The 20,340-nt window shown below is 39.3% G+C and overlaps 2 protein-coding genes across 2 annotated transcripts in view; both read left to right on the top strand.

The window, feature by feature from the left end:
- The window catches only part of LOC118404928 (melatonin receptor type 1C-like), a 17,817-nt gene extending 5,307 nt beyond the window's left edge, over positions 1-12,510 (top strand). The window contains exons 2-4 of the mRNA XM_035804311.1: positions 6,799-6,953; positions 12,242-12,406; positions 12,502-12,510. Of these exons, the coding sequence (XP_035660204.1) occupies positions 6,799-6,953; positions 12,242-12,406; positions 12,502-12,510 (329 nt within the window). The remainder of the gene's footprint in view (positions 1-6,798; positions 6,954-12,241; positions 12,407-12,501) is intronic.
- Positions 12,511-13,007: 497 nt separating this feature from the next.
- Positions 13,008-20,240, top strand: LOC118404784 (galanin receptor 2b-like). Its single transcript, XM_035804124.1, has 3 exons — positions 13,008-13,137; positions 17,300-17,398; positions 18,387-20,240. The coding sequence occupies exons 1-3, from the start codon at positions 13,009-13,011 to the stop codon at positions 18,627-18,629; spliced, it is 471 nt and encodes a 156-aa protein (XP_035660017.1). The 5' UTR covers position 13,008; the 3' UTR covers positions 18,630-20,240.
- The last annotated feature ends 100 nt before the right edge of the window (positions 20,241-20,340 follow it).

Raw genomic sequence — 20,340 nt, 5'->3', positions numbered from 1 at the left:
GGCATTTTTCCTTTCCCGGCATATTTTCTCCCCCGTCGTATTCCCGGATAACCCCCCCCCCCCAAAAAAACACTTTCGCCAATGCCCTAGAGACGCCGTTGAAGGAGTCTATCAAAATGGCTCTTCATTATGAAATTTAGAGTACATGTCTGCTTTATATATATTTGACAAGCGTAACCAGCCCAAATGCATTAGCCTTAATTCGCTTTGCAATATATCAGATGCAGTTTCTGTGGAAAATAAAGTTAACCTTAACTTATATAATCATAGCTTATTACATCTCTTCATCATTTTAGGTATGATGCACCAAGGTTCAGGTATAGGGCATCATGGTTCTTTCTGCCCTAATGAAAAATTATCAAAATTATGCACATTTGCTTTTAATGGGATTGATTAAATTAAATCAAATTAAAATTAAATAGACTAACATAACTTGAAGTTATTGAAAATACATGGATGACATTTCCCTACCGATCTACCCCATTAAAGAATACTGGGAGCAGTTAATGAACTGATGAATGGGATAGATAAGACTGTGGTCCCCCAACAGAAAGTAATACTATCTTCTAGCATGCAGGTATGACCTTTACCTCACTCACTATCTGTCACTTGATAATGTTTTCAAAATGAATTTCTTTTTTTTATTCACCAGGCCACATTAGGTGGATGTTATGGATGACATCGGCGCGCTCATTAAATTTTGCCTGATTTCGTAAAGAAAAAAGAGACGAGAATTTCGAAGGCAACTATGTCGTGTGGTACATGGTAGTCTTGATTGCACTAGTAGAAGTTACACTAGTGAGGTCCATGTAGCCACGGTAGTAGTTCAAGATTCTAGTTTCATAGTAAAAGTTGTGCCAATATGATAGTCATGACTGTTTAAAGTCGTATATAAGTGATACCAGTTTACCACACTAGTGTCACTTTGTGTACCTCTTGAATGTAGGAGGACTTCTTGGTTGTGATGCTATGTTGTGTTGTGTTTGCGTTTTATTCTTGTTACAACGTTTATGATGTCTATTTTCAAAATTTCACCATCCTGTTATCTAGCCAGTTTTTTTCCTCTTGCATTGGATTTAGCTTCTGCAGAGGATGCAATCAACAAAATTTATTTGCTCTGACCTTTTTGCGAATTTCTAGCTCGCTACTTCTGTCTGTGCCTTTTTCTGGCTATGCAAATTTGGACCCAAACCTTCCATTCACCAGGGAACACATATGTAGGTTAAATGTATGAAATTGAAATTATCCCACCACGCAATGCATTTAAGTCGATGTGAAGGAACTGTAACCCCACTATTAACGCTGTACTTAGTATTTGCAAGAACAGGAAATTGCTCAACGTACTGTTAAATCGGTGTGTCGTGCTTTCTGCCAAGAGGAAAATGAGACAGTGTATACTGCATACATAATCCTTTCCTGTCATCTTTTTGATTATCACCGTCTTTCTTCTTCCGCTTATGTTTGATGAAAAGATGACAACTGTTCCATTAGTCTCTGTGATTAATTGCAAATTTTATACATCATCCCTAATTTTCTGGCAAGAAAAATTACAGAGTAAATTGATTTATTAATGCTTTCGGCTGCGAAATTTGTAACATCAATCATTAGGTTCAGTTGCGTAACATTAATCATTCTGTAATTAGTTTTACATAACACGTTTTCCCAATTAATTTTTTGCCCTTTTAGTTAGATTTTATGATAAATATGATAAAGATAATTCTTTCACTAGTATGTAAAGGTTGTATAGATTAGCTTTTGCTCTTCTAGTTGGCCATGCATGTCTGCCTACAATACGTAATTCATTCCAATCTATCATGTAGAATTTAGACTGTAACGTATTTTAGTGAATGCAAATGTGTCTGCGAAATTAAAAGCAAACCACTCATTCGTAATCAGTTACAGAATTAACACATATCAAGATGTTTTTTAATCAACCTTTGTTAACATTCACATAAATGTGTACAGAGAGTATGATACATGCATGATGATACATAAGAAAGCAATTTTGATCAGGTTGAGTTCATGGGTCTATTAAAGTATGCCAATGTTTCTCTTTCTATAGTGTTATTCAACATGTTTGTACAATGCGCAAAGTTTGGCTTGACGTATCCTTAAAAAAACATATGTTGCAATAAGAATATAATGTGAGCGTGCGTTGGTAGGCCTATAGGATGAAAGCATTCCATTACACCGTGCGTAATCAAGAGATTTGATATTCCTATTGTCATGTTCTATTCACATATCTACCAAATGGATATATAACTCCCTGCAAAAAAACGAGACCATACCATACTCTTCGTAAAACAGCATACTTTATTATCATAATGTTTTACGGCACTTGCATGCACGACATCAACTAGATTGTCTATATTTTTGTTATCAAAATATTAGCATAGTTCTTTAGAATTATTAGAATTATTAGGAATATTAGTAGTAGATCATAGTTCAACTCCCAAGTATGTAGATGTTGTAATACATTGTACATGCTAGCTGTGTCGTGCAGTTCTTCTTCTACAGATGGACAGGGAGATGTGAATTCGAAGGTTTAAAATTGAATTATTTCTGAAGGGAGCTTATATCGCAAGAACATCCAAATATTTCGCATGACCTCACTCCAACCAATTTACCTTCACCAGAAGCCACTGGGTTTTTTGAACTTCACCAATACTTTGCTCTTGACCAAACCAAGGTCGTGATTGGTTAGGAGTCACTGTTACTTGAATCCATCATATTGTATCTCAAGCTCCTCTGATGGCTATCCAAAAATAAAATATTAAACTCCCTATGAAGATCTTTTAAGATTCATAGTCCGCTGGCGCAACTATGAACGATTTAAAGGCACCCTCGGCGACCTACTCCTAACCACCGATGACCTTGGTCACGAATAACTATTACCCATAGTCTGGAGAAGGTCAGGAGGTCATGTCTGACAGGCGATATCTCACTGTGCAGCTGTCTGTTGGTGGCGTCGCTAAATTTGATTTGTGTTACCCTTAACTTTATAATGCAAATATCATGCAAAAATAACAAGCATCAATAAAAAGACAACAAGACAACAAAAGATTCGGTTATAATTTTCTATCGATGGTATTCGTTGAGTGCTCTCTCAAGTTGCCCGGCAGCAGCGAGATTGCCAATGGGACACAGCCTCAATGAGACACCTGTTGTAGGGATTCACTAGGTTTAGACCGTTGAAGGGTGTAGTAGTAGAGTCACAATGTGTATACACCGTTGGGGTTATACCACCCCTTACGGGGTGGCATACCCTTGCTAGTTCTTATGGCTGAATATAAGACGGGGATGCGCCAGGTCGCCCGTCCGGGTGAATGATGTAAATCACCGTGTGGCTAATACGGTATGAATGTACGCCGGGCCTCCATCCGGGCGATCCAGACAGAAGGATTTGCTCTATCGCACACTGGACATACCTCTAATCGTTTTCGGTGGTTGTGGTTGGTTCTTTAACGTGCATGGGGTGTAGCTCTCCCCAAACACAGGACCTCCATTTAACGTCCTATCCAAGTGACGGCCGCGGCAGGATTCGAGTCCTGGACCGTTAGGTCCTCGGCCAAACACGCTGCCGATTACGCAACACGATCTCAGTTGGAGGGTATGCTAATGGTAAAGTCGTCGGTATACCTTCTGGCACTTAAAGTTAAGAGAATTCCTTTTAAGCAAAATCTTACGTGTATATCAGTTTTGCCTACAGGTGCTCTCGATTTCTGCGGCAATGCATTTAGACAATCCCGAATCTTTCAAGGCTGTTTTGAAGGTTGCAGTTTTTCCGCTTCAAGGCGTAGCGCTAGTCTTTTAAAGTTTTGAATCAGGGTTTTTATCAAATGTCAAAGATATCCGGTTGATCCAACAATGCATTGGGAGAATTAAGAGCAATACGGATGCTGTATCGTTCGGGAAATACTTTGAAATACAGTTTTCATACCTGTTTTACTCGAGTGTCAGAGATGTTCGGTTGATCCGATAATGTATTGACGGAATTAAGAACAATACGGACGCGGTATCGTTCAGGAAATACTGACTTACTGTGAAATTAAATACAGAATTTTATACCTGATCTACTCGTGTGTGACGTCAAAGAACGTAGTTCTATCAGGCATGTAACGTGTGATGGAAAACCTAGGAGCTAACCAGCTTTCCTGGCGACATTTATTTGTTATGCCGACCGAAAGCCACAGGGCGTTTAGAATGTCAGACATCGAAATGCATTGATAACGTTCTCCGCGTTTTCTTATAATAGTTTTCTTTTGGACAGGCACAAGGGCAATATAGCACTGCACTCAAGCTGATAACGTATCTTAATAGTGCCACATACAACGAATAATGAGTTCGATAATAAAGGTAAAGGTCGATGTATAAATCTTTTTTTTAAATTTGTTTATATTGTTGTATGGTTTGTATGCATGTAACCCAGTCCCTCTGTTAAAAACAGTGCTCAATTTATGTATACTGAGAGATTCACTCAAGTAGAGGAAAACGGAAATAAACATGAGTTCAAAGATCTCACTCCTCCGTGAAATATGTTAATATATAGTTTGTAGGTCATGGATTTCCAGAAAACAAAAGGTGTTGTTAATATCACATATGTCAATTGATGACTGGCTATTAATTTTTGATGGATGTAACTATGATATAGAAAATATATAACCCAGAAAACACAGACAAATAGAGAGACAAAAACAGTACCACCCCGTGAATTAGTAGCCTCTTCCATTGGCCCCATGACCTGGACTGCAATGTCTGATTAACGACTATGTCTAATCCATCGGATCTCTGGCGAGCGAACTCGAGATCAGTCTGCTCTGCTAACGTCTCGTAACACTAATAACATCAAAATGATTCATTCCTGTTCCCATAAGGAATGTACTGATAATGGGGTGTGCTTTAAGAAAGCCTACCGTCCACGATATCCGCAATTCTATTAGGCATATTAAGTGTGAAGGTGATCTCAAAGATCATGGGCTAAGTGCAGCCACACAACACCCATGAAGGTCAAGAAACTCCCGCAACATTCTGATGTACGTCGGTGCATGCATGCGCATAGGTTAATCGACGTCTACTGAAGCGTTGGGCCAACTGATGCTTTTAGAAGGTAGCCAATTATGTTGGCACTTATCAGTTACCATGACGACAGTGACGTAACGTAACAGGAAGTCTCGAAGCGATAGAAATAGAGAACACTTCGATTCAGAAAATGTACGCCTGGGGTCACGAAAACAATGTTGATCTTTCTGATAGAGTTCATTCCTTTCTAAAAACTTGATTCAATTCTGCATGGATAAAACTGATGTAAAATGCACTGAATGCTCGCTAGATTTGTATTAGTGTGGTCGCGAATTCATAACACTAACTTTTAAGATGGAAGATGTTGCTTTCTCTGCTTGGCACGCAGCTATTTTGCAAAAGAGGAACAGTACTTGTTGTACACCTGCTGTGCTACCATTAGAATAGGCGCCTACGATATAGTGCTTTCACAACTATGCATACTAGTACTGCCCTAGCACTACAGTAGAGGCCGTTTAATAAATGATATCAATGATATCTTTATTGCAAACTCATGCCCAAAGGCTAATTGCAAAAAAAATTGCACCCCCATTTTACAGCACATTTTGTGCAATTAGCCGGATGGTGCAACAAAGCATTCAGGTTATTCAGCTAGACTGCGTCAGTACGTATACGTTGGGATTCCGTACAAATAACAGAAGTGTGCAGTTATCCGTTGTGCAATTAATTGGCTTCTACTCCCGCCCAATACACAAACGGTTTCGGGAGGATCTTGATTTTGATACCTGTATAGAGAGTGATGTGTTAATCTAACACCAAAAGAGACCCACAAAATCACCTAAAACCTGTTGATGTACATCAAAGCTCGCTGCTACATTAACTTTTACATCAACGCGTTTGCAGAAGCCGTTAAGACCTATTAAGTGTTTTAGGCATGCCATAGATGTAAGTCCTTTGGCTGGCACCGTCTTCTAGGGAATTACACACCGCTTACATGAGATGTGTTAACGATGGTACTGGGATTTCTTGTGAAGTCCGTAATGTCTTTCCAATCGTAAATGTGTAGAGTTGATCCTGACCGGGGACTACTCTAATGCTGCACAGCAAGTGCCAAGAGTAGAATTAGTCAATTTTTCACTTGTCAACGTTTAATGTTCCTTTGTGTAAATATGGGGTTCTAGCAATTCCACAATGACAGGGCAAGTCGACGTCCAAAGCTTCATCAATGAAACAGTAAACATCAGAAAATTAATAGGCTTAAAGCTATTAAAAAGATATGGCCTGGATTCGTGTCGTATTTGCTAAAAAGAATCATCGGGAAATGCTACAACAAGAATAGTATCTAATTAAGCTCAAAACATCATCACTAAAACAGTAATATTCTATAGAATATGGTTTGCCCAATTGTTAGTATTGGACAAATTTAGAATACTAACACACACAGGACTACGTTGTGAGAGGTATAAAGGAAAACATACAAATAAGGAAATTCCATCCATCACTACATAGAGACGGGGGGCGATATAAACTTCTAGCCACGTTTGACCAATTGCTGACGTCACGTACACGAAATATCACGTGTCAATAAGGTCACGCGGTTATAACTATCACGAGTTTACGTCCCGTGATTGGTCGTCAGTATCGATCCCGAAGGAGGCGAAAGTGGCCGTTGAAAATTTGATCAATGTGTATCTTTGTATTGGAAAAGGGTTTAGCAGGGTATCGTGATTTTTGTTGTTTGTTTGTTTTTATTCATTTATTGTTTTTATTTATTTCCAGGAATCCACACGGACCAGTATCTGCTGGATCATCCGGTCCAGTGCGAGGTGGTTGGCTCCATCTGTGTGATCACGTGCTCCGTTTCATTGGCAACCGTGGCGGCCATCAGTTTCAACAGATACCTGTTTGTTTGCCACAACCCTCTACATGACAGGGTTTGTATTTACTCCTTACCATATCAGGTAATATGGATAGGTGGCCATGGATGTCAATATCTATCATCTCATACCGGGTCTATCGCTTGTATATATTAAGCAATTATTCTTGTATCGGCCTGCGCTGGCACTTACTAACCGTCAGCCAATCAGATACTCTCTCTCCTGCTGCTAGAGGGAAAGTTACCGACCAATCATGTCGCCGCGCGTCTACAGTCCCGTGATGCAAACTTCCAGAAACCTCTGACCCACCAAGTTTAAGTGACTTTTAAGCAAAAACTGTTAAAACGCGTGTAATTCTCTTCGTGGAAAATAGCAGGTATTGCTGAAAGGATGGTATAATTTTTTTGGCTTGTTTGTTTGTTTGTTTGTTTATCAAATAGAATTCAACGAGAGCCTGGTCAAACAATCGTCTCAACAGTACAAACATCAAAACTGTACGAAGTTTCATTTGTTCTCTTTTTGAAGAGAAATATCTAAATGAAGAGTACGCGCACCTGTTTTTATTTTACTTTCTAGGTCCTTGGTGCCCTTAAAGCCACAAGTGTGGGCGCTACCTTTCAATGTTTTGGAAACTCATTAAGTACATATAATCACGCAGGACGGAAATAGCCTTGAAGAAGACCACTCAAAAGCACTAATCGCTAATGGCTTCCTGTCCGTGTGAATGAGTTTCCTGATTACAACAGATGCGAGTTCGGCCCCTTGTAGAGGACCTCTACAAATTACCCTCAGCCTTGCAGGAAATGGAAAATCTCCATGGCAACTGTGGCTGAAGATCCTGTTGCAATCTCCGGTACTAATGGATTGAGCGCTCGGCGCCGGTGACGTTTTGACCTGACGCCTACGATTTGCTCTTTCGGAAAAAAAGTTCTACGGGAAATAAAAACAAGAGAGCTGACAATCAATTGTATATTCTTGGAAAAAAGAACGTCATGGCAAATTTGAATTTGGCTGAAGAACCTTTTGCAATATCCGATACTAATGGATTGAGCGCTCGACGCCGACGACGTTTTGACCTGACGTCTATGGTTTGCTCTTTAGAAAAAAGTTCGACAGGAGATGAAAACAATGGAGCTGACAATCAGTTGCATATTCTTGGAAAAAGGACGTCATGGCAAATTTGGCTAAAGAACCTTTCGCAATCTCCGGTAAATGGATTGAGCGCCCGGCGTCGACGACGTTTTGACCTGACGCCTACGATTTGCTCTTTCGGAATAAAGTTCTACGGGAAATGAAAACAACAGAGCTGGCAATCAGTTGCATATTCTTGGAAAAAAGAACGTCATGGCAAATTTAAATTTGGCTTTAGAACCTTTTGCAATATCCGATACTAATGGATTGAGCGCTCGGCGCCGACGACGTTTTGACCCGATGTCTATGATTTGCTCTTTCGAAAAAAAAGTTCGATAGGAAATAAAAACAAGAGAGCTGACAATCAGTTGTATATTCTTGGAAAAAAAGAACGTCATGGCAAATTTGGCTTGAAGAAACTTTTGGATTGAGCGCTCAGCGTTGGCGACGTTTTGACCTGACGCCTACGATTTGCTCTTTCGAAAAAAAAATCGACAGGAAATAAAAACAAGAGAGCTGACAATCAATTGCATATTCTTGGAAAAAAGAACGTCATGGCAAATTTGACTGAAGAACCTTTTGCAATCTCCGGTACGAATGGGTTGAGCGCTCAGCGTCGGCGACGATTTGCCCCGATGTCTATGATTTGCTCTTTCGAAACAAAGTTCGACAGGAAATAAAAACACGGGAGCTGACAATCAGTTGCATATTCTCGGAAAAAAGAACGTCATGGCAAATTTGAATTTGGCTGAAGAACCTTTTGCAATATCCGATACTAATGGATTGAGCGCTCGGCGCCGACGACGTTTTGACCCGATGTCTATGGTTTGCTCTTTCGAAAAAAAGTTATACGGGAAATGAAAACAACAGAGCTGACAATCAGTTGCATATTCTTGGAAAAAAGAACGTCATGGCAAATTTCGCTGAAGAAGCTGTTGCAATCTCCGGTACTAATGGATTGAGCGCTCGGCGCCGACGACGTTTTGACCCGTTGTCTATGGTTTGCTCTTTCGAAAAAAAGTTATACGGGAAATGAAAACAACAGAGCTGACAATCAGTTGCATATTCTTGGAAAAAAGAACGTCATGGCAAATTTCGCTGAAGAAGCTTTTGCAATCTCCGGTACTAATGGATTGAGCGCTCGGCGCCGACGACGTTTTGACCTGACGTCTATGGTTTGCTCTTTAGAAAAAAGTTCGACAGGAAATAAAAACAAGGGAGCTGACAATCAGTTGCATCTTGTTGGAAAAAGGATGTCATGGCAAATTTGGCTGAAGAAACTTTTGGATTGAGCACTCAGCGTTGGCGACGTTTTGACCTGACGCCTACGATGTGCTCTTTCGAAAAAAAAAATTCGACAGGAAATAAAAACAAGAGAGCTGACAATCAATTGCATATTGTTGGAAAAGGGACGTCATGGCAAATTTAGATTTGGCTGAAGAACCTTTTGCAATCTCCGGTACTAATGGATTGAGCGCTCGGCGTCGACGACGCTATGATTTGCACTTTCGAAAAAAAGTTAAACTCTGTTGGCTTAAGACGGCCCATGGCCTGGAATAAAGTAGTATTCTATACATCGATCGTAACTTTTGATTGCTCGGTCGCACTACGATGAAACTTCACACAGTTTTAGTACTACTTTAAACACATTGAATACTTGTGATTTTTTTTTGTACATGCCGGATTTTGGGTTAGAAATAAGCATTTTGGTTAAAAAAAGTGTTGTTTATTTCATGAGTCTAGTCCCAGCTGGAAACAAGACTTTAAATTATGATATTCTAAAGGATGAAAGCCAACCTTAAACTTATCATTTTTATCCGCGGCTATTTTGTTTTAAATTAGGATTATATTGTTTTTTTGGGCCGAAAACATCAGAAACGACCATTTTTTTCAATTTTTCGTTGAAAATGCACCATAGTCAAAGACATAAAATGATTAAACAAAATAGCCGCGGACAATTTTGATAAAAAGGGGATAATAGGTAAATCTTGAGTACAAAAAAGATCAGTACTTATTTTGAGCTGGGACTTAAGCCGTAAATGTCATAACTTGACCGCACAGACACCGACCAAGGATAAAGGGTCCTTACGGTGCCTGTTTACTTTGAAAAGTCGCAAATAACTACAGGTTCGAACGCGCGTTCGGTTCGAATTACGTAATGGAACATCATAGAACACGCGTTCGAATTCGGCTGGACAAGGGAACACGCGCCCGAACTCGGACACAAATCGAGCGTGCCTGGGCCGTCTTAGCTCAACAGAGAATAGGAAATAAAAGGAACTAAAAACAAGGGAGCTGACAATCAGTTCCATATTCTATGAAAAAAGGGCGTCATGGCATCTCTGGCTGAAGAAGCTTTTGCAATCTCCGGTAATAATTATGGATTGAGCGCTTGGCGGTTTGACCCGATGCCTCTTTCGAAAAACAGTAAGACAGGTGACACAAACATGGGAGCTGTCAGTCAGTTGCATATTCTGTGAAAAAAGGACGTCATAAAAAAGTTGCTTTACTAGCTGAGACCCCCTGAAGCTGACAGTGACATTTCGCTGCAGCTATTGTACGTTCTTGGCCTCACTGCATGCAGCCAAGTAATTTGAGAGCGCTCAACGAATTTCATCGATAGAAACATTTGTTTTTTTCAGCCACACCTGTGCGTTTTGCATGGTAGTCTCGTTATAAAGTCAAAATTAATACGAATCTAGTTTAGGACACAGTAACACCGCCAACGAGCCGCAATCCAGTGAGATGCCCCTTTACGCAACGTAATGTCATATTTTTCTAACGAAGATAACGAGTATTGAACCGTATTCTATCACTTGTGCAAGATGTTACCGCTTATTGGATAATAAAGAGCGCATTGCTTCTTTACAACCATTGCACTAAAACATTTTACCTTGCCTGCAAAATATGTATTCATTCATATATGTGCATTGTGCTTACAATTTGACAGAAGAGATTATAGTGGGATCAACATACATACATGGAGCACCTAATTTACTTCACTTCTAAGGCAGAAACTCCTTGTAATCAAGTCACGGAAACGTGTCCACATCATTACGCCTTTCTAAGTACCGCAAGTCCTATAATAGCCTTCTTACATATGGCAATGGACGCTTTCAAGCATACTAATATCTCATCGGTGACCACCATTCACCAAAGTGAGATCCGCTAAAGTGCTAATCGACTGCTGAAAAGGCATCAATGACGCCACGTGAATATTCCCCATACGAACATGCAATTAAAACATTATGCAAATCTAATTTGCATAATCAACATACCTAGTGGTGCGTACCTAAACTCATATTCAGGTTCAGGTCCGGATTCAGGTCCAGCAGTTCAGGTTCAGGTCTGGACTAAAAGTCCGGACTTGAACCCATCATTGCATATTATGTGCACTAGAATTTTTTTTAGGAGGGGGGATGGTGCATATAAAATTGCATGTTAGCATGAATTGAAATGCAATGTGAAAAATACATGCAAACTATATACAGCCAGTGTACAGTGTGACATGTTTTTGTCTGTTACCAGTGCAAATTTCACTGTCTATGGAAGGTTTTAGATGGGTTAGAACAAAAAAAAAGGAGCATAAGTGACAGATAGCTTTTTGCAAGTCCGGACTTGGCTCCGGACATTTAGGGGTTTTAAACATTTTTAGGTCCAATTTCAAGTCCGGGTTTTAGGTACGCACCACTAAACATACCATTGCTTTTTTTGTCAAATCTCCCAAACACAAGAATTCTTAGCAAACCTTAAAAACAAGAAGATAATGCTGTACAATGAAAACCGTTAGGGGTACACAATATAGGGCCTTTTTTTGCTACATAAACACAATACATTATACCAAAAATCATAAAGATACACCCACCCACACAGACACACAAACAAAATGAAACCTATCATTTCTTATTTAAAAATCGCGATATCGTGTGTGATTTTGCTTACGGATTTTTGTAGTCAACACAACTCAAGAACCTCTAGATGGATAACGATGATACTTGATATGTGGGTAGGGGTTGGGACAAAGATGTCAGCTAGCTTGTGATGTAAGGAAAAAGTGGTGTTTGTTTAGCCCCCTACCAGCTTTCTCTCGAAGTGCAATGGCGTGTTTTGTGACAATCTTTCAAGGAGAATGACGGAACAAAGAAACAATGGATTTCCATGATATTCTTGATAAAGAACAATCTATTTAACTCTGTATATGTTCGTTTCACCAGATCTTCACTAAGAAGTGGTGCGGTGTGATCGTGGTATGTCTGTGGCTGTACGGCGGTCTGGTGGACGTGCCTCTTCACTTCGGCTGGGGTAGCCATGGTTACGACCTGAAGACTATGGGCTGTACATACGACCGGGCACACACGTACGGATACACGCTGTACCTGGTAAGTGTGCATTGTTTAACACTGTCTGAAAATTGGGATTTTCACATAATTATAGTATAGACGGGTAAATCTGGTAATACTCCTGTACATTGTAGCTGCTTTAGGCAATTAACGGCACAAGTATAGATTTCCTGGATGTGTTTGTCGATTTTGGTGGTAAAGCCCACTTTTATTCGGATTGAGCCCTCCATATCTATCTCCACACAGTGTTTAAGCTATTATGTCCCAGATAAGTAAAATAGGTACGTTTGGAAATGGTTGTCCTAACAACTGTGATAGATAATTGTCAAATGTATCAAATACCAAGAATATGATGAATTGCTATGAATAAATCCCACTTTTCATTCACTGACAGTAAAGTTACACTAGTTACACAGTAAAGCGTGAACAAATTCTGTGCCAGTATATATACGGGGCATTCCAATCAGCACTTAAGAGACTTAAAGAGAGACTAGACAATGGGGAAACAAACTTCAGGAAACTCATGAGTGACCAGAAGATCACGTGTTCCCAAGTGATATGTCATTTTTGCCTGACGAAGACCCATCTATTTTCTTGTTTATTTCTAATAACAAATAATGCCTGTTTTTCCATAGGTCGTGATGATAGTTATCATCCCACTGCTGACAGTGGTCTACTCCTACACTAACGTCTACATGTTCGCGCGCAGTTCACGCCAGCGCCTCGTGGGGGCCATGAACGAGGCCAAGGTCAAACAAGATGACCTCAAGGTACGCCGCCATTTTGAATTTGGTCTTTGTCTGTTTGTTTGTGTTGCATAAACCGCCATAAGGAAAGTGTTACACACCGGGTTTGTACTGAACAGTACAAGCTGCATGCCGCTCAAACCGGGAAGGACCCCTACTCTTTTCGATACGTGTGGTGGGTTCTTTAACGTGCTCGGGGCGTAGCTCTCTTCAAACATGGGGCCTTCATTTAACGTCCTATTCGAGGGACGGCCCTTACTGAAGCTATAAACTCAATTTCACCTGAGTGAAGTGAGAAAAGTTGTGTTAAGTGCATTTCAAAAAGGCACAAGATCGGTGGCACATTAACGGATTTGAACCTCTGGGTTGTGAATCAAACACCCTGCCGATCAATTTCGCCAAATGACCTCACTTAGGACGTCTTCGGACACCGTCATAAACGCATCGATTTAAAAGTAATACAAAAGGTTCCAAACACCTGGATATGATTTTGTGAGCGGTCAGACGTTTAATGTAGCATCCTCTAGCTACGGTTCTCTATTTCGTACAGAGGGTGGTCCTCCTGAAGAATACACTCTAACAGGTGCACTTCATACTACTTCCTTTCTCCTCACCTTAAGTGTAGGCAGGTCAGGGCCGTATCGGGCCCATCACGGCTTTGCTTGCTTATTAAGCGTAGCACTGTCAAGTCTGAAAATATACTTTCAATTAAGGAGGTTCACTGAGACTTGATATCTTGATATACTTTCAATTAAGAAGGTTCACTGAGACTTGATATCGGAATTTGGCATCAGATGCATTACGCCGTTGCTTGTTAGGCCTTGAAGCCAAATCAATATCTTGGCTTTGCTGACGCCAAAAGACGTCTCAGGCCTACGAAATCTTGGCTGCACTGGTATGGATGAAGTCTTCAGGGAATGCCTTCCTTTGAAGAGAAATGATACTAAAGAAATCGAAAATTCTTTGCAAGTCTTTCTAATGAGGATGAATGGATTTGTTGCTAAAACCAGGCAAATTGAATTTATCAGGAGTTGAACACGTTTGTAATTTCTGAGAGATATGACTGTTAGACAGAGCTTGAAGCATGCTGATTGAGGCTCTATAAGAAAAGGTTACAAGAAAACATATTTATTGTATGAGACGATACGCCTTTGAAGAAACATACTCTTTTGATCAGGCTTTGCCAGTGACAGAGGCTTCAGTTAACTGCGTGATGGTAAAAAAAAAAACATTGTCAAACTAATTCCTGTGGACAGAATCGGGATCATGATGACTTCAGAGAGTATTAGACATAAATTGGGATGGAAAAGAGGTACATGCGTGTCAATATGAGGAAAACATATTTCTGTATAAGACGACACGTATTGGTTAACTCTTTTGATTAGGTTTAAAGTAACATTTCTCAAACTAATAAGTCCTTTAGACAGAGTCGGTCTTATGAAGACTTCAGACAAAATTTTGTCAATTCCATTAAACACAACTTGGGATGAAATCCTTCTTAACAAAGTGTACGTGCAAACTGACACATGCATGCAATTTAACTTTTAGATACGACAAATCTAGAAATCTGTATTTGCACAAACGTTTAGTGTTCTTCTGTAGCTGTTTGAAGTAACATTGTTCAAACTTAGTCCAGTTGACAGAATCGGGCTGATGAAGACTTCGCAGATTTTTTTTCCATCCGATTAGAATAACTTGAAGACAATCCTTCCTAATGAAGTGTACCTGCAAATTGTCACGTTTATATTATTTTCAGATAAAACAACTAGAGAAATATGTATCTGTAGAAAGATTCGGTGTTCTGGTTGAGGTAACATTGTTCAGACTTAGTCCAGTTGACAGATTAAGACTAGTGAGGACTTCAAAAAGTAATTTCTCCATCCGATTAGGCACACATTTTCAAGACGATCCTTCTTAACGAAGTGTACGTGCAAACTGTCACGTACACTTTTATTTCAGATACGACAAATCTAGAAATCTGTATCTTTACAAACTTTCAGTGTTCCGTTTGAAGTAACATTAATGTTCAAACTTAGCCCAGTTGACAGAATCTGGTAAATGAGGACATCAAAGGGTATTTGTCCATCCGATTAGACACAACTTGTGAAGAAAATCCTTCCTAACGAAGTGTACGCGCTCGCTGTCACATACACTTTAATGTCAGATAAGATAACTGGAGAACTGTGTATCCGTAAAAACTACTGAGTGATCTGTTGAAATAACATTGCTCTAAGTCCAGTGGACAGATTTGGGTTAATAAGGCCTTCTGAGAGTGTTTTTCTATACGATTAGTCACAACTTGTGAAGAAAATCCTTCCTAACGAGGTGTACGTGCAAACTGTTACGTACATTTTTACTTCAGATAAGACGTCTCTATAAATCGTTTAATGAGCTTCTTTTAATGAGCTTCTGGCAGAAAGATTATATGGATTCGTCCAAGATATACATAAATCATACATAAAACGAAAGCTTCAGGAGCATATCATTTAATAAGCTGACGGTGTTGATAAATATTTTAGATAGAACTATGATCTACACAGGATTATAACGATAAAAATCTACAAAGCTAAAGAGACTTAGACTAATAAGGATTCAAGACATCTTTGACCAAGTAAACATTTTACTCTAATAGTCTTGTTGGGAGCTTAGCAGAATGTCCATACAATCTTCCAAAGCTTCAGCGTAGCAAGCTTAGAATTAGAAAATTTCTGTCTTACTGTTACTAGTTCTGTTACTAGAATCTTCTTGATGGTCTTCTCTCGGAAGCTTGGGGAGAAATCAGTGCATGTCCTAACTAGCCTTTTCAAAGGGCTTTAAAATTAGACTGTAAAAAACCTCTTTCAACCAGGAAAGATGCAGCAAACATGAAAATATGTACAACTTAGGGCATGGGTTCTATGGAAGTCTTGATGTCCCTTACCAGAAAGTTATAGACAGAACTGGGGCAACGTATAATCAAGAATGTAGTTTAAAGCAATTAGGGATTTGAGGTTGATGATAAACGATTGCAATCTGCACATTCATTTGTATTTATAAAGAAATGGGGGTTAAGCCTTCAGGGAACCATGACCCAATTACTGCAAAGCCAAGGGATTTTTGTCTAAAAATTCTCTTGAAGTAAAAGGTAAGCCTCACTGCACTTGAGGCACCCGTGCGGCACTGTGGGGTTCGTAGATGACTCAAGTGATAAAGCATTTCCTTCCGTTCTGTGTATTTTGTTGTCTTCTCAGTCATACTTTTACGTATAACGCAATATTTAAATTATCAAAAATTGCGAAAATAGCAACAACAAAAAAATGCCGCAGTAAACCAACCCCGCAGTGTCGCACCGGTGCCCCAAGTGCAGTGAGATGCCACCTTTAGGTAGTTCTCAGGACCCATATGAACGTTTATTAGGAAAAACACCAATAAACACTACTTCTTTACGAAGCACTTTTTCTTTGGAAGCATTAAGTCACTCCCTTGAAATGTCAACGCATTTGTTTGTAATTAAACGAACCACATATCAAGCTTATGGCGGTATACGCTGACATTTGTACCATATATATGCATTTATTGTTAACCTTTGCCAAACTGCACAAATAGATCCTACCAAAGCGATGACCTAATTTTTCTTAAACATGCAAAACCTGCCGGCTCATCTTTTGTCTTTTTGATCGCCCGCTAAGGAGAATGCAGAAAAAGAAAACAGAGTTGAAAGTAATCTTGAGAATCAAGGAATTGAACGGTTGATTAACGAATGTGTTGTAAACAATGTACTTTCTTGTTAGGGTTATATATTTATTGTATATTTTACGAATGCAAGTAGAATGAATGTTTATCCCTATGAATTATAATCTAAATTCGAATAAATTACCGATGTCCAGATGCATATGCATTTGAGTTTACATTGATTTAACTGGTTGAACCACTTGAAGCTAAAAAAAGAAGAAAAAGGTATAACACTTATTTATGTACTCGGAACTGTCCTCTGAAGCATATTCTTACCCTATATCTTTTAAATTTATCTTTTAAAAGACATTCCGCTCCAATTTTAAACTTTATATCCATATACATGATAAAGCGCTTACCAACAAGCTTTCTATCAGTCCTCTGATCCTTATCAAGTAGCTTATAAAGACATGTTTACAGTGACTGAACGATTTTGGTATCAATGGCTGATTTTACGATTATGTACCATATCCAGCTCATCAAGACCCTGGTGATCATGTGCGTGACATTTTTCTTCTGCTGGTCCCCCTACGCCATAGTGGTACTGGCCGACTTCGAAGATCACTGGCCCCAGGTGAGCAAACTTGCACTTCGCATTTAATGTGCTAGGGGGAGTTGACTGTCATTTATATACAGAAATTTCCTTGATGATGTTTTTACTGACACAGATCTTATCCTTCAACTATTCGCCATTTTGCACAAAGATGCTGTTATGAAAAAATGCACATGAGATTTGGAAAAGGAAAAGGCCTGTGAGTGGACACTAATGGAAATCTGTATAGGCGATAATGTAAAATAGGCAAAAGTTCATAAAGAGTGTCATAAAATCATCCGTGAACATTCCAGGTCGAAAGAACTCACCCCACACAGCATCCCGCTATCTCCAGTGTCCAAAAGTCTGATTTTAAAAATTCCGACTAACGAAGCTCTCAAACATGCCGCCATCTTGGTTTCTCATGGCGTCATTTTAAGGACTGACCACTTCAAATTAGGGGTCAGCACAGGCCTAAAAAATGGACCAAGAACTTGTTTTTCGCCTAATCTAAACGTCTGCACCCCACACTGTCTCACCAACATGAAATGTTTCTTACTTTTTCCTGCTAGTCGAAAATAGGCTAAAATACTGTATGGACTCGAATTGGGCCTTCTGCGGCTGCGTCAATTAGGGTCATTGCCCTACACTCAGGGATGCATTTTAAGATTTTTATTCTCATCTATCATTGAATGTCCGAAGTTTTGCATTTATTTCAAAATTTAAATGAAATTACATGACACGTAACTTTAAGGCCCTTATAACATAAAAGGTTATTGCAGTTCCAGAAACAAAAGCCTCTAACATAGGTGCATGCGCGGCTGAGAACCGTGAACTAGCTTTTAGGCTCATTCACACTTCCGAGTACGCATGCGCTACGATAGGAATTGTGAACGATAAATGTCAAAGTTGAAGGCCCCTGAGCTATGAGACATAAAAAAACGTGTCTTATCAATCTGGTCCATTTATACAATGTTTGCTGCGCATGCGCACTCGGAAATGTGAAAGACCTTATTACCTTTCTTTCCAGACGGTGCACTTCCTCGCCCTGATCATGGCGCATGCGTCCTCGAGCATCAACTGCATCATCTACGGATTCACCAATGACAAGTTCCGCCGCGGACTGTTCCATTTGGTGGGGAAGGGCAGGGTCCAGGCTGGCTCGGGAGAGGTCCTTCATGCCAACCATCATTCTGTCGCCCCCACTGATATTGAGATGTTCAACGTAGCTCAAAATAAGCCCATCACCACAAACATGATCGTGGTTTCGTAAACATAATATGTTCTACCATAACATTCATTTTCTATTCTTGACAAAATTCTTTTATATCACAAACAAAAATGAAATTGGTCTTTCAAAAATGAAATTGGTGTTTTTACAAATTGTATGAATTTTCGAGAAAAGTGCTTAAACTTGTTGAAAATCAAGTGTCATTCTTAAAAATGAATTCTTACAAAATTCTTAAAGACTGAATTGAAAAATATATATATATTTCTATGCTCTAAACCAGATGTATAGCTTTAGTGTGCTTGTGCATATGTGTGTTCGTATATGCGTGTAGCACACATGTGTGTTTGTGGGTTATATCAAATGTCCAACGTCAGGCTGTATGTCATTCGTTTAAACTGTACATAGCTGCCATCGTTGTCCTTGTATCAAAAGCAATTGACTCAGATTCTCAGAATCTAAAGAAATGGTTTGATCTTAAACAGCCTTTTGTCGTTACGTTCAAACATAAACACCGATTGTCTAATGCGACTCAAGTGAAAGTGAGTTTGGCTAGGGAAGTCATCATCATCATATGGGAAGGGATGTGTTTACAGATGTCTCAAGATGTACGTCACTTTTAAACAGTAGTATATTAAAGGTATACTACGTAATTTATCTGAGTGATCAACAGAGTTAGACCCTCCTGTAAGATCACAGTTTGTAGACATGTTTGTATGATGCACTGATGTTGCAACTTCTCTCACTGAGCCTTGGTATTCAATGCTAAACGGTAGATTTAGCTTACTATGTAAAGAAATGGCAGAATCTACTTTTTGTATTGTCCAACTATTACGTAGTATAGCTTTAAGAATGTTTGGACAGGTTTGAGATGTGATTTGTTTTAGGATGTCTTTTTGTCATGTTGATATTTTACTAATACTAGCATCATTTCGCGCCACCAACTGAAAGATAGTATCTATATGAATGATGTGCTCTTCCGTGACTGGCTGATGTCATGGATTGCGTGATGTGAAATGTGTAAATTTGTTTTGTATAGTAAAAATCTGTAAGACAAAGGTCACTATCATTGGCAGGCACACAGGTCACAGTGTTTTAGCCATTTCAGCCTCTACGTGTATATGCACAAGGAATCTTACTGTGGTTTGAATGAGACTGTTCCGTTGAACAGAAAATGTTTGCATTGGACTTTTAAGATTTGACAAATAAGCTGAGTTTTTATGACTGCGTTTACGGGAGATTGTGACATCCCCAATTTTTGCATTGTATCGAAGATACCTTTTAATTTACATCCTTTGCACCATGTCGGGGATTATTTAGATTCTTCTGACCTCAATATTTTAGTCGACATCGATGAAAATGTCAAAACGCACAGGAAAACGTAACACATATGTGAAATAGTCATTTCACAACTTACATTGTAGAGTTTCACTTGAATATATGTGTTGGCATAACTACCAAATGCACCTTCAGGCAGATGTATGTAGCTATAGATTAATGATGTTCTTGACAAAAAAAGTTTATATTTGGGAAGCTGGAGTCTATTGTTTCAATGAACTGTCATTGAACAGCCAATGAGTCATTACTCTTTACCTTTATTTCACACTTCTATTTCTGTATATATTTACATCATAATAATTTTCGATGAGTAATTTTAGTGAGTCATATTTATGTGTGGGTTAGTTATTCAGTTGGATACAGGCGAGTGACAGGAAAATGTGTGTCATTGCAGACTGACAGGAAGTGGAGGCTAAAT

Source organism: Branchiostoma floridae, chromosome 17 (genome assembly GCF_000003815.2).
Source record: "Branchiostoma floridae strain S238N-H82 chromosome 17, Bfl_VNyyK, whole genome shotgun sequence".
Lineage (NCBI taxonomy): Eukaryota > Metazoa > Chordata > Leptocardii > Amphioxiformes > Branchiostomatidae > Branchiostoma > Branchiostoma floridae.
The sequence above is the reverse complement of the archived record's forward strand: the minus strand, read 5'-3'. Positions and strand labels throughout refer to the sequence as shown.

Coding starts and splice junctions, on each gene's coding strand:
- LOC118404784 (XM_035804124.1), top strand. CDS start 13,009: ATGATAGTTATCATCCCACTGCTGACAGTGGTCTACTCCTACACTAAC. Junction 13,138..17,299: donor TCAAACAAGATGACCTCAAG/GTACGCCGCCAT, acceptor TACCATATCCAG/CTCATCAAGACCCTGGTGAT. Junction 17,399..18,386: donor TCGAAGATCACTGGCCCCAG/GTGAGCAAACTT, acceptor CTTTCTTTCCAG/ACGGTGCACTTCCTCGCCCT.